At 46.9% G+C, this 14,304-nt stretch overlaps 1 protein-coding gene across 13 annotated transcripts in view; it reads left to right on the top strand.

Moving 5' to 3' along the window:
* Positions 1–14,304, top strand: part of GRAMD1B (GRAM domain containing 1B) — a 100,543-nt gene that overhangs the window by 66,441 nt on the left and 19,798 nt on the right. For 7 of the 13 annotated variants that reach the window (XM_040616001.1, XM_040616003.1, XM_040616014.1 and 4 more), the window contains 5 exons: positions 814–1,024; positions 2,534–2,554; positions 5,846–5,869; positions 8,419–8,439; positions 9,477–9,500. In XM_040616001.1, the coding sequence (XP_040471935.1) occupies positions 814–1,024; positions 2,534–2,554; positions 5,846–5,869; positions 8,419–8,439; positions 9,477–9,500 (301 nt within the window). The remainder of the gene's footprint in view (positions 1–813; positions 1,025–2,533; positions 2,555–5,845; positions 5,870–8,418; positions 8,440–9,476; positions 9,501–14,304) is intronic. The other 6 variants (XM_040616007.1, XM_040616008.1, XM_040616009.1 and 3 more) reach the window with 3 other exon arrangements.

The following is a 14,304-nucleotide window of genomic DNA, read 5'->3' as shown; positions in this document are numbered from 1 at the left end:
CTGTTCTGTATAAATGTGTAACTAGCTTTCTGATTTCAGTGTTACCTTCAGCAAATGCGCTATGGGATGAGAATTTCCATTTCCCTACATGTTTCATAATTTCTGTAAAAGTCTGAAAGGTCTTGCTTTTCTCCATTTTGAAAGGGAAACTTTTTTTTTTTTTTTTAAAAATCATGAAAGCTTTTACATTAGAGCAAAACATTTTCATGCCCAACTCTTAACGGGTGTGAGAAGGGATGGTTTGATGCAGGAGATCATGACTGCATTGTCTGTCATCATGACTTCCCTCCTAGTGCCCCCTCGTTTTTGATGATCTTTAATGGAGTGTTTCCTTAAAAGATATTCTGGTTTTGTGCATCCTGTTGAGAATAGTTACACTTGCTGAAATAAAATAAAGAAGGGGCAGAGTGGGACTATATCGAGAACACGCTGACATCTCCCTCATTCTGGAGTGCAAGTGTAGGTTTTCTAAGCTCAGGTCATCATTTTAAACTCTCAGAGCTGACAGGAGACAATGAGTTCATTCTCGTAGGCATTTCATCTGTGGTCAGATGAATTGAAGAGTGGGTGGAGAAAGACACTGGCAGGCCGTTGTAGTTTCCTCTGCCGCTGGTAAATTGTAACTGTCTACAGCCTAATTTTACTGGGGACGTAAGTCCCAAGTGTGGCATTGGGTGCATTGCTTCAGGAGGCCAGATTTGTCCGCTGTGCTAGTGGAGAAATCTGCAGGCAATGCACCACCTGAAGGCATGGGTACAGTTGCTTTCTGTTTGAGTTGAAGATGATTAACTTGCTCTTCCTTTCTTTCTGCAGTACTGCCAGTAACTCAAACCGCAGCACGCCTGCCTGCTCCCCAATCCTGCGCAAACGCTCCCGGTCCCCGACACCGCAGGACTCCCAAGGAGACGCCATGGTGGAAAAAGGCTCAGACCACTCGTCAGACAAATCCCCTTCCACGCCGGAGCAGGGTGTACAGCGTAGCTGTTCCTCTCAGTCAGGACGCAGTGGGGCCAAGAACTCCAAGGTGAGAAGCAAGCAAATTACTTTGGCCAAGATGCGCACGTGTCCCCAGTTCTAAACTCTCTTAATGCAGTATGCTAGCTTTGTCTTGTGCCTTTTTTTCTCTGGCTAACTTTCCTTCTTCCTCCCCTGTCATACCTGTGAAAGTTCTCCCTAGCTGGGAGCCGTTTGCGTAGGTCAGACTTCAGCACAACCTGTCATCCTTTCAGTGACCTGAGTCCATGAGTTGCTGATGGCTTGCACTGCAGTTCCACAGGGGCTCATGTAGGCTAAACTTTTTGCAGTCAAGGTCCCGTTTCCTTGGGGGGTTTTGTGGTTTGGAGAAAGACCTTGAGAAGCAGCTGTTGCGATTACTTTTTATCATCTGGATCATGGAGGGTCATGGAATAAATAAAAGTTCCTGTGTGCAGACAGCCTATGAAGGGCCCGTGTGTTTCTCCAGTCCTGTCTAAGCCCTGTGTTGAGATGAGGTTCGAGTTGCACAGAATTGATTTGCCAATCCTCTGCACATTGCCTCCGGTCGGTGCAGTGTTACAACTGTTTTGGCCAGGGTAGATGATATTTTCCCTAGAAAGGTATTTTTTGTCTTTTGACCGTATTAGAAAGAGCCTTGTCTTTGTTGTACTGGGGAAGAGGGTTTCAGGTTTGGTGACTCTTGATTTTCTGTGAGCAGTGGGACTGGTGAAACACACACGAGGGCCTTGGGAGCCAAACGTAACCTTTGATTATAACCCCAGTGTCCGTGGTGTATCGTAAGATAGCTGTCAGGAGCACTTGTGTTTGTCCAGGTTTTTGAAGTGAAATATTTCAGCCTCAATAACTTCAGTGGTGACGCAGGCGTAACTCAGAAATGAGTTGTTAGATCTCTGCCCGATTTATTGCTGAATTGTCACGTACACAAAAGTCTACCCACTCCCCTTTGTGGTCACTGTCAGCAGGGGAAATAGGATTCACTGGGCTGAACTGATGTGTCGCCACTGAAGGGGGGTGTATGTGAGTTCAAAAGAGGGGGACGAAGGGGTTTTTCAAGATGAATCATTTCAGACTCATCATTTCTGAGGTGGCCCTTGAGGTCAGGCTCAATTCCTGTTTACGCAGGAACCTACAAACGCCACCTAGGACAGCAGGACTGGTGACACCCGTGGGCATTGTGGAGCCAGCAGTCTGTCCCCAAAAGCGCGCCGTGCGGACGGAGGCAGGCGGGATGCACGGCACGCTGTGTTTATAGCCACGCCGGGGGATGCTCTGTCAGGGGAACGGTGCCCTTGGTAGGGGGGATTACATTGCCCTGGGTCATGGAGTGCTGTGATTTAAGGCCACGGGAGTGTGATTTTTACCAACAGGGTGACTACTAAAGCTTGGCTTTAATTATTGGTACTTTTCCCAAGGAAGCGGGGGGATGTAATGCTTTCTGTTGGGTTTGTGGGTTTTCCTTCTCTTGATTTGTGAGGTAATTTTTCTTCTTTCCTTAATTTCTCTCTTTTCATTCCTGCATGCTTTCTCTCCGATTAAGTCACACAAGCGCCTCTCCAAAGTAAGCCTTCTTTTTTCTCTCCTGTCCCCCACTGTAGAATTGTTTCATCACTGAGAAACCCTCCCTGTGGTACTGAGCGGTGACCCCAGTAAGGCATTCTCCTGGCGTGGCTGTGAGAATGTCAGCAAGAGCTCGGCTCGATGCCTGTAGCTGAGAAGCTGGTTTCACTTATATCACTGGGATCTCATTAATATTTGCTCACATGGTGTGAGAACTGGCCTGTTCATCACACTCCTTAATTACTTCCACCTAATTTTAGCTTTTGTTTTAAGGTTTGCTTTCCCTCTCCCTCCCTTGAAGTGAGCTGCTCTCTTTGCCAGGGAGAAACCTGCTGGCTTTGGTAGGCTGAACAGGACCATAATTCCTTCTCTTTTTCTCTCTTCTTACTTTATGCCTTTTAGAAACAAGAGTTGATCTCCATAACTTCTCGCCTGCTTTTTTATGATGAATAGTAGTTTTGTGGCCAGTGATCTCAGCTTACTGCCCTTGCACGCTTTCCCGTGTGATGTAAATATTAAAGATCAGTGATTTCAAATGAACCCAGCTTAAACCTGTTAGAACAGACCTGTCCCAAATGAATTGTGAGAATTCATGGGCTCGCTCTGAAAGGTAGTAAGTAGAAGATCCCTCTGTGGGTGCTTGGATTGGAGATAAGATCATTTGAGATTTGATCTCACATCTCTATGCTACCCTCAGAAGAGTGTAAAAATCAGAAATGCAGATGGGATGCTTATTGGACAAAGTGCCAGGCTGTTGGCTTTTCCACATGTATACAAGTAAAGTTGAAACCAGAATGGCTTGGATGGCTTCATAATCCACGAAATCAGTGCCTTGGCTTTTCCCTGGTGGATGGCTTAGATTTCATTCTAGGCAAGTACTCAGAGAGCAGTGACGTCTACAGTGCTGGCTTACCATGTTCCTGTGGTCATAATGCCTCTTGTAACCAGCCTGATCTTGCATGATGGCTGGTGTCTGCTGGAAACTTCTTTATTGTTTGGTTTTTTTTTTTTTTTTAGACAGATTGTCTTGTGCTTGGTATCTGTAGCTTGGATAACTGCAAAGGAGGACTGTGGGACTGATGTCTCAGGTGAGGTGTGAGAGAAGTTTTATGGAAAATGCAGGTCTGGAGTAGCAGAGTCCTGAAAGGGTTTCTGGTGAGTAGAGGTGTGTGGGTCAGGACAGGTCGTGGTTAGGCTGTGGTAAGCTGGAGGCGGTTTAGCTAAGCTATGGAGAGGTTTGTTAGGAGAGAGACTGGTGGGAAGGACCTGAGTGGAGAGCAACGTATGTGTAAAAGGTATGTGTAGTGGTACTGCGATGTGCTTGCAGCCAGCCCCTTGCTTTTCTGAGAGATAAAAAAAGCCACCAACTTCAAGACAGTTAGAGAAACGAGGGAAGTGGACCTCAGGACGAGTTCTGGTGCAAGGAAGCCGATGCACAGAGGGAAGGGGATCCTGGGCATGACCTCTGCCAGCCTGCATCAGAGACCTGGTCACCCGCGGTCTGTGCAGAGGGTGAGCCTCAAGCGCTGTGAAGGCTGAATCTGTTTTCTGCTCTCCACAAGATGGCTTTCTCTGGTACAAGTGAGGGAACTCAGGCTAGTACGCCCCCTGATTCTGCCCCCTGATTCTCCCCACACGTGGTGATGGTATGTGTTGCAGCCAGGGAGACTTTAGGAACAAATAACTTCAGGACAAAGATTTTAAAACCTCCTTCTCCTCTCCCCACCCATCTTCTGCAAGAAGAACGGTCGGATTTTCCAACCTGTCTTGCTAATGAAATGAAACAGCTTGAGCCCATGAGTTTGATGCTGTGTTTATGCAATTGCTGACAGATCTGCTTGAAGTCCCCTGCCCTCTTTGTCTGGTGCGTGAGTTGTCGTGCTGCGGCGTTGCCGTCAGAGGGCGCTCTTCACCAGGAGTTTTTAAGCACTGGATGACACCAGTAGGAAATCTTCTGGAGCTTCTTTTCCACCAGCGTGGCATGGACCGAACCCCCTGTAGACTTGTCTCAGCCTTAGGCTTTTACTGGCAAACACTACTGCTTCTGGGACAGCTTTCTGAACTCTGAAAAAAAACCAACCCTTTTTGCTAGCAGCCAACAGATGAAATACAGATTAACTGCTTTGCTCTTGCCCAAGGGTAAAAGTGATTTCCTCTCCGTTGCAAATCCTTCAGATTTTCCCCACTGTCTATAGCTAATAATGAATGCTGAGGACAAATACCAGGCTAGGGGAAAACACGAATTTTGATACAGGCCCTGGAGCTTGTAGAGCAGTTTAGGTCGGAGGGGACCTCTGAAGGTCTCTCGCCCAAAGCCCTGATGCAGTTAGGGTGGGCTGCTCTAAAGTCTTGGCCAGCCACATTTCGCAGACCTCCAAGACTGGAAATCCCACAGCTTTGTCGGGCCCCTGCTCCAGTGCTTAACCACTCTTGTTGTGAACAGGCTTTTTCCTTCGATCTGAATAGAATTTCCCTTACTGCAGCTTATGACTGTGGCACCCTGTCCTTTCGGTGTGCGATTATGAGAAGAGTTTGGCCGTGTCTTCTCATTTACCCCTCCCATTGGGTGGCGTAATCCCCTTTTAGGTAGTAGGTCATGAAATTCTGGTGGTTCGGGACTGGGGTGAGGGATTTGGGAATAAATGTCATCAATTTCTTTGAGTTATTTGGCCAAGGGCATTTAGAAGCCGGGCGATTAGTATAGATTTTGGAAGTACACAGGTCAGGAAAAAGGGCTCTGGAATCTGTTTCGAGCTCTGCCCTCACCCTGGTTCTCTGCCTCTGTTGTAAAATGGCTTTAGGGATACTTCTAGAGCTCTAGGGCATGTCATTATTCACTTGGCAAAAGGTTTCCATTTCCCTGGAAGCAACAGTAAGTAGGAGTGAGTTGTGATCCTGCTCCGAGTAATGCTGAAAGCTGGAAACTTCTGTTGGCATCAGGTTAGTAGGCTGAACGTCATATGCGTGATCCACTGCTTCCCATCTGCACTGTAGAGCTGTAGTCTTCCATAGCAGTGTATACAAATATGAGCTCATTAACCCATGAAGATTTAGAGGCAACGCTATATTAATTAAAGGCTCAGAGAAAATAGCCCATTTTTTTGCCTTCCTCAAGTTCTCTGAAATTCTTTCTGGTTACATCTGCCATGTAACTATGAACTCGGGTATTTGCTCCTGTAGTATCGTCTCTGCAAATCAGTTACATCTTTTCCACTTCTGTGTGCAACTCCATTCCTCTGTTACTTATTTATTTTCTTTTTTCAGTTCTAATGTTTATGGTTTCTTTTTCCAGTATGACAGACTTAACCTGCTCAAAGTAAGAATATGTTTTTCCTTTTTCTTTTTCTCCTTCATTATACCGTCTCTTGATTTTCACAGTTCACATCCCCTTATATTCTGACTCTCAGTGAGTTTAAAAAAAAGAAAAGGTAAATAAAATTAAAGGTAGATTAAGGATGTGGGTAGTCTCCCTTCTCTTTGGACTTGCTGTAGTCAGTTTTACCTGCAAAATGGGGGCTGCGGGAAGGAATCTTCTTATATTTAGAACACTTGGTGGAGGCAAAGGATGAACCTTGGCTGTCAGTATAATTGTGTGGAAGAGCTTAAGGAAGGAGGAGCTGCCGAGCTCCTTTCCAGAGGAGCTGTGGTTTGGTTTGGAGAAATTCAAATGTGAAGGGAGAAAAAAAGAGTTACTGCAATTAGCAGCAGAGGGGAATGAAGTCCTGTTGCAGTGTGCTGACACCACAGCATGTGCACCCTGATTTAGAAGACACGGTGACAGTAATGTCTCTATTTTATCTATGCCAATTATAGTTTGATTATGAATTTTTTTCCTCAAGATTTTTTGAGTTATGCCTTTGCTCATTAAGGCAGACAGATGGCAAAACAAATCTGCAGGAAAATCACTCCATCTTAGACCCTGTGCTCCTGAGGACAAGGTGGTGTGTACATGGTTTAAGATTAATTCCCCTGGTTTTTTTTTTTAGTATAGGCTGAATTGTATAAGCCCTTTTTTCATGTCCTACTTGCAGCAAGGGCTGACTTCAACCAGACCCTTTATGAATGGAGGGGATGGCCCAGTATGGAAAAGTGTAGGAAGTACGAAGAAGTTCCTCTGGTTAGTTGATGAGCCTTGCTGTGTATTCAGTTCTTCAGTTCCTATCCTTTCCTCAGGGTTTCAGGAAAGGCCTTGGGAATGTTCCTGTTTTTAATGTCACACTTCTGTATTTTGGCATAAACTACGATACCGTGGGGTTTTCCATTAGAGACCAGTGCAGCGAAACTGGCAGAAATGCCCAAGGTTGCAAGGGATCCTTCAGAAATGTTGGCTCCGGGAACAAGACCCAGATGCCTGTAAGGTTGTCTGCTGGAGCGGCACACAGGGAGCACTGGAAACTGAAAGCAGGAAGGTCTAGGGAAAGAACAGTGTGAGCACCTCCATGTCTTCATAGAAATCTCTGGTCCAATTAAGGCTTTGCACTGACTTTTTTCCTTTGGTAAACATCCTGTACGTCCTTGGTCCTGTCGTGGGCTATCCCAGTGCAGGTACTTTCTGTGTTTTGGTGAATGTGAACTTAACTCTCTGCGGGAAACTTCTGCAGGCTCTGTTACAAGTTGGAGAACAGTATGTTTTCCTTCGTGTTCCAAACTGGGTATAAAACTGTGAAAAACACTCCCAGTCCAAGGTCAGAAGCAAGATGACTTTAAAGAAAGAAATGCAGTGAAATATTGCTTCAGTCCTTGTCTGTTAGGCTCGGCTCCCCCAAGTGTGATGTAGAGATGCCGTTGCTGGTTGGGAGAGGGGGACGGACACAGCTGTGTGGCTGTCAACACACAACGTGCCCAGCAATGTGCACTGTGGCTGACCACTGTCGGTGGTGAAAGGCTACGGTGCCCCCCAGCTTCGTAGCCCAAAGGTAAATCCACCCTGAACTGGGGGATGCCTGTACGTTCTGTGAGTTCTGCCCAGTGTCCTGACCTCGGAAAGCCAGCCTGACTGCAGCGGGACTGTGAAGCTTCTTTCTTCCTGCCTCTGCAGATAAATCTCACCTCCAGCTGAAAATTGCCAAGTGTGACTTTCCAAGCTGAGCTAGCTTTTTCATATGCTCCAGTGTGACATGTGGCCTGTCCTCCCAACCCATCTGAAAAGCCATGATAAGGACAAAAAAAAAAAAAAAATCACATGTGCAGATGATGCAAAACACTGTGCACTGAAATTCTGAAGAAACCCCAGTGGTTTTTTTTGGGGTTGTCTTTTTTTTTTGTTTGTTTGTTTTGGTTTTTTTGGGGTTTTTTTCTTAGCTTTTCTAGCAATTTTCTTCAGCAGTTTTCCTGGCTTTGTGTATGTCTCCCTTTAAAAATACTATTGAAAACTTTGCCCGATGGCTTTTGTGAGTAAAGTTGTGTCTCTGCCTCCTAACAGTTCTTCAAGGGCTTATTTGCACAGGGTCTATTCAAGGCAATGTGATTTTTGCAACCTAGCCAGCAGGCGTGGAAGAATGAAGCCTCTACTAAGAGAAGTGCTGGCAATACGATGATTATTTGCTCCTGTGTTGCTAGTGGGCGCTGCCGTTCTGCAAAAATGATTACAGCATGCATGCGTGAGTTTGTGTGTGTGCGTGCATGTGGACATGCACACGTTAGCCTGATTTGTTTCCAATTATGGACTCGTGCTTCTGGATTTGTTCTTTGTTCCTGTAACTGGAAATAACTGTGTTAGACCACACTGTGAAATCCATTGAAATCATCAGTTTAATCCCACTTTCACTTCACTAATTATACAAACCAGATTGGACCTAGTTTCTCTGTCCATCTTTCTAAGATCTCTGTGCTAACTAATGCTTCTCTTTTATTTTGTCCTTACAGAAAAGCCAGAGTTGGTATAATGTAAGTACTCCAGTTTCTCTTGTCCCTGGGTGAATATGGGCTGGGTACCTGGGTGGGGGGAAGATGCAAAGGGGCTCTGCAGTGGCACTGGGGCATAGCGGCCATTTCCCAAAAGAGGAGACAGAAACGGCTTAGAACTGGCGAAGGAGGACTGACATCCTGAGGAAAAGGATGCCAGAGACAGAGGGTAAAAGCTTTGTCTTTTCAGTCACTCCTCCGATGCTCCCCACATCCTGTACCTTTCGGTTTCCCAGCAGAGTTGGTCTTGATGTGGTGACAAACAGCTGCCACCGTGCAAACCCTTTGCATCTCTCAGGGTGGTGTGGGGTGAGAGAGGAATCCTTTTCTGATGACCTCACAGAAACACAAACCATCTCCTTGCTTCTGCCTTGATCTTCCTTTCGCTCTGCAAGCACGAGCGGTAGTGTTTTCGGTACAAAGCTGGTGGTGTGCAAATTGCCACAGTCGGTGTCACTTTTGCACAGTTGAACCCCCACCCCTTGAGCGCTTTGAAGTAGATAGCAGGCAAATGCAGCAGCCGTTCCCTGTTGAGCAACAGTTCCTACCTTACTGCAGCCTGAGGTGTCAGTGATTTTGGCTGATAACAGCGTGGTCAGCTTTGACAGAGGCACGAGGGGCAGACTGACTTCCTTGCTTTGTGTAATCAGCACCGAGGAAAATCGGCAAGGAGAGGAAAAGAGGCGCTCTCGGAAGCGGAGAGCAGCACAGCGGCAATGGCGTTAAGAATTACGTATAAACCACGGTAGGCCCGGCTAGCGGAGAAGTGGCAGATGAAGGGACGTGGCGTGAGGCAGTTCGGGCAGATGCACAGGCCCAACCAGGCTGCTGCAAAAATCTGTGGCCACGGCTAAAGGTGCCTTTTGCTGTTACGTGAGAGCTGCTTCTGCCTGTAGCTGCTGAGATCCATACCCTGCTGCATGACGCTCTGCTGTGCTCTGCTTCTGTGGGTCGCTGTGTTTCTGTGTCCTCTCTATCTTATCTTTCTGTTCTCTTGTTTTTCCTCCGTATATTTTCAGCATGAGAGACAGTACATCCGGAGAGTAAGCACTGGCTGCATTTTTTGTGGTTTCCCCCCTAATTGCTGTCCTTTAGAAAATAAAACTAAACCAAATCATGTTCTAGTTAGTTAGGGACATTCTGGCCAGATGAAAGCAGCAATGTGGAAATACGGATGGGCTGCAAACCCCAGGAAGGCAGTCGATCCTATTTGGCAGTATTACCGCCGTTAAAAATTCGCTAATGCATCTCCTTGATATAGTTTCCCTTCTTTGCCAACGCCTTCCAGGCAGGATTTTTCTGGCATTTGAGTCCTTCTGATTCTTCTGTTACTTTCCATGCCGAGAACAGCTCTAGAAATTAATCTGTGGAGGCTTTGCCTTCATAAAGCCTTACAATTGCTTTTACTCACTTTCCCTCACTTTTGTTTTATGTTAACTTCACTACACTCGGAGCAAACACCCTCCGCGTTGTTCTTTGTGCCAGTTCAGCAGCCCCAGGTGCCAGGCACTGTACGACCACAAACCAAAAATACAGCCCTTGCCTTAAAAGAGCACATGGTCCTCAAAGATCCCCAGAGCATCGGTGGTCAGAATGTCGGTTTTCTAAATTGATTTTAGTTTTTGCTGCTTTTAACTGGTCTTTTTGTCCTTGTAGCCCTGTATCCCTCTTTGCCAGTTGGAACCCTTCTTTTCCCTCTCCTGAATTCCTTTTTCCTCTACTTTTTCCTTAAGATGCTGCCTCCTTCTCTTACCTTGTGTGTTTTCCTTTTGATCTTACCAGTGCTTTTTGGGATTGACATCCCTACCAGATGGAGAATGGGAGAAAAGGGGTGAACCAAGGTCACGGACTGGTTTGGCAGGCCTGCCCTTTCTTGGTCTTTGTGTGCTTTCTCTGCTTTGCTTTCCACGGGACAAAAGCAAACTGGTCCAGGTGCACTGTGAGGTTTAGAAAGGAACACCATTTTGAGAGTAAATATACTCAACCCTACGGGGTTTGCTTTGTGGTCATGTCTTCGTTGTGGAAAGGCCGACCATCACTGGGTCCTGGAGGTGGGTGTTCTTCAAGCCTTCAGTGAGGAACTGCAGACACGGAGGCTTTGGCTTAGAACAGCTGTTATTCTCATGGAGTAAAAAGTCAGTTTGTGGATCAGCTCTGGTTTAGGTCTCATCCATCTGCTTAGCCGTCAGGGTGCAGTTTGCGTGTGACTGCTTTGGACTTTTGTGTCCACAGGTCGAACTATTGTTAATTCGTTTATTTTTTAAAAATAATGTAAAAAAATATATTTAAAAAAAAATAGACCTCAAACCCAAACTTTCTCTGTAATCTTATCTATAGACCAGGCGTGCTTAGTGATGTGGGAAATGTGTGTATCGCTTCCCAGGTGACATGAAGGAGGAGGTCACGCTGGCTGCGAGGGTGGCAGGAACTCCACAAGTTGGTAGAAGGAATTTGTCACCCAGCAAGACATCATTAAAATTGGAGACAAACTGGAGAGAATTTGCTTCCAAGGATAAAAGCTATCTCCTTTGTTCTTCTCTCTCTCTCTCTGGGCTTTGGGGCCCTTTTCCAAGCATGGAGGGACACTCAGATTTTGTGTCTGGAGGTCAGCGTGCCGTTGAGGCGTTGAGCCTAGCAAGGCTGCCATGCTTTTTTCTGCCTGCTTCTCTCTCAATTGGACCGTCGGTCCTTCTGCTTCCGTGGCTGTTCATAAATTAGGGTGTATGTCTCCAATTTTGCATAGCATTTTGAGCTGCCACTCTATAGCGAGGCTAACTTTTGTAAATTGCCTCCTGTAGCCCCTGTGCTGGTAGACACCAGGTGTCCGGAGAATCTACAGGGCGTACGCCCAGAAAAGAGAATGAGATGATCTTGAAAAGTTGGAGCACACGGTTGACACCAGGGAAGAGGCGAGATTTATATCTGCCCATGAGGTTTTCATTTTACTATTAGATCCCAGGGTCTGCCCTGCTCTGTACTCCTTTGCTTTGTCTGTGCACGTTCCTTTCACCTGCCTTCTCTTTTGCAACCACGCTTGAATCTTTTTCTTGTGACACCTTCTCCCTGACCTGAACCGCCCCCTCTCCACCTATGTGCCCCAGAGTGGTTACTGAGGAAAAAAAAATTACAGTGAAAAGACACTAACTAGTCTCTTTCAGGCGTTTTAAAATACTATTAGAAACATTTACTGGCCTGGTAAGTCTGAAATAATCAACAGGAGCGCAGTTCTCCCCGCTTGCCTGCACTGAGGCTTGCACAGAGTGGGGTAGGAGCCCTGCAGCTGCAGTTCGGCGAAGGCGCGCCGGGCAGCGTGCAGCGTGGCTTGCAAGAGGTGGAAGTCTCAAAAATAAATCCAGTGAAATCCAAGGAAGTAGCCATGTAAAGGAGAGAGCCCTGGGTTTTCCTGGGGCAAAAAGCATGCGTGCTAGGAGTTAGGGTGGCTGAGGATCTGTGGTGATTGTGATGCCACAAAGGGCCTTGATTTCTGGAGGCGTTCGAGCAGCGCTTGAGCTCCTTAAGAACAATGTCAAGTGATCACAAGACTGAACACTGTAAGAAATCAGCCTTTGCTGGGCTTGGTGTACTGTCTTTTTTTTTTTTTTTTTTCCTTGCAGTACCCTCTTGGAGACCTTGTAGATACCAGGGTGGAGGGGGAGGCTTGGCTGTTGGAAAGAGTATAATGTTCCCTGTGAAGACAAAGAGAGAGAAATTATGCATCATTTTAGGGAAAACATCAGACACAGCTTTCCAATGGGTGGCAGCCCGAGTCTGACTCAGCAACAGCAATCATGTAAATAGCTTTTATTGCAAAAATCCAGGCCCAATGATGAGTGAGTTCGGTGTTGAACAAACAGCCTTTTTCTCTGTAAATCAGTGCAATCATGTTTTAAGTGCCAATAACCATTTTTTCAAATTGTTTGTGGAGCAATGTTAACTCATTGTCTTTCAGGTATTTTTTCATCCCTTCTGATTTTCCATGATTTTAGGTGTACGGGTGGATCACCAGGTGTGCCACGGTTATTGTGGTGTAGAGGCACTAAATCAGGAGTGAGCTTTTGCTGCAAGCTCATGTGATGATGAACTCAAATCCACTTTCCACTCCAAATGGCCAGTGATTACTTGGAAGCTTCTTCCTCTGCTGTTCATTCACTTTTAAAATGAGAAGGGGGGAAAAAAAAAAGAACACAGGAGGAAAAAAAAACCCAAACGAGAGACCAGACCGAGTTTGGAAGAAATGCTGTGCGACAGGTGGCCAGTTTCTTTGCTGGCATTAATCAGCGTAGCAGTCCTGCTGTCATGGGGTCTAAAATCTCCCACACAAGCAGGGACTGTTCTTTTCCAGTAATTCTCCTGTTCTGTCCAGAAGCAATGTAAATCTTCCCTAAAGGGTTAAGAACAAGTCCCATCAGTCGGGCAGATTGGATAAGATTTTCTTTCCCCCTTTTCTCTCTGCCTCTTGCCATCTCTCCTTCTTGCCATCTCTCCTCCTCACCTGTTTTCTGTGACCTGTACGATACGGTGCCTTTCTCAGTTCTTGTGTTGTCAGACACTGTCCTGTCCCATTTCCCAGCAATGGTTGCTTTGAATGTCCTGTTGGAGGATTTGTTTGGGTATTAACAGGGAGATCTTACCATGGGGAGTCACCCTTTTCTCTCCATCTCCCCTGCAAGCCTCCTCTCTCCACCCTTTGCAGTGCCATCCTGTCTCCTCTCTGGTTGTTTGCAGTAGAGTTAATGTTTGCTGCCTCCACCTCCAGGTTAGCTCTGCTGATCACTTGTGCCATTCATCTCTGCAAAGGGAGGTGGGTGGGTGTGTAGACAGAAGCATCCTGGTGGATTTTTTTTTTTTTTTTTTTTTTGGAAGTAATCCCATAAACAGTTTCCAGCAAAGAGGGCCATTCAGTAAAGCGGTGCTGGTACCTCGCAGGTGTCTGTAATCCTAATTTTTTATCCTTCCCAACCTATGGAAGTTTTGTTTATTGTTCCCTCATCTTGGGGTGGCAGATGGATGTACTGCTTCCCTCTGACAGGGCTAACTGGGGGGACCTGTGTGCCATTTAGCACCAGCGTGATGCACCAGTAGTGGTGCACCGGTTCGCTGTCAGCCATCCCTGTCACTGGGCAACCCGCAGCCACGGGCCCGGGAGTGAAGCATTGGCTTTGTGAAGGCTTGGTTGGTGGTGGCTTGGTGTTCTGAGATGCGTGCCCAGTTGGTTAGGAAGAACGAGCATTTTACTTCAGTATACGCGTTTCCACAGACTTGGCATCATGGCTGAGCAGCACTGGTGTCGTGGGGTGGATGTTTACCTGCACGTTTCTGCACTTGAGCAGCGGGATGGAGAGGCTGGGCACGGAGGGCAGAGGGAGACGGGGAATCCCAGCGCTCCGTGCAGCCTTGCTGGGGCCTGCAGGGTGTTTGTTTGCTTGAGCCTGAAGGACCCTCACCTTCCATTGCCAAAGTCACCTGGTAGTGAATGAAACCTGGACAGACCTATGCTTTTTGAGAGGGCTCGGCGATACAAACCGGAGTAGCGGAGCCCTGAAGCTTTCCAACCGCGTGGGTCTCCCATGGCTGATTTCTCGCAGCTATATGCTTTCGACTGGTCTCTCCTTACTCCCCTCGCGCCTCCCCCAGCACACTCTGTCCAGCAACTTTCCATTACAGGAAACATCTGCTGGGAGGCCGGGCTGAGGCTGGGTTACTGCAGGGCATTGGCCGACAGAATTACCCAGCTACAGTAACTTGCAGCATGTGCCAGTCATTTTGGGATCTTCCCCCCCGGCTCCTTCCATGAGAAACACCAACACAGGCTGAAGCCGCCTTTCGGAGCGGAGAGGGATTAGAGAG

Source organism: Falco naumanni, chromosome 16 (assembly GCF_017639655.2).
Source record: "Falco naumanni isolate bFalNau1 chromosome 16, bFalNau1.pat, whole genome shotgun sequence".
In the NCBI taxonomy this organism is placed as follows: domain Eukaryota; kingdom Metazoa; phylum Chordata; class Aves; order Falconiformes; family Falconidae; genus Falco; species Falco naumanni.
The sequence above is the reverse complement of the archived record's forward strand: the minus strand, read 5'-3'. Positions and strand labels throughout refer to the sequence as shown.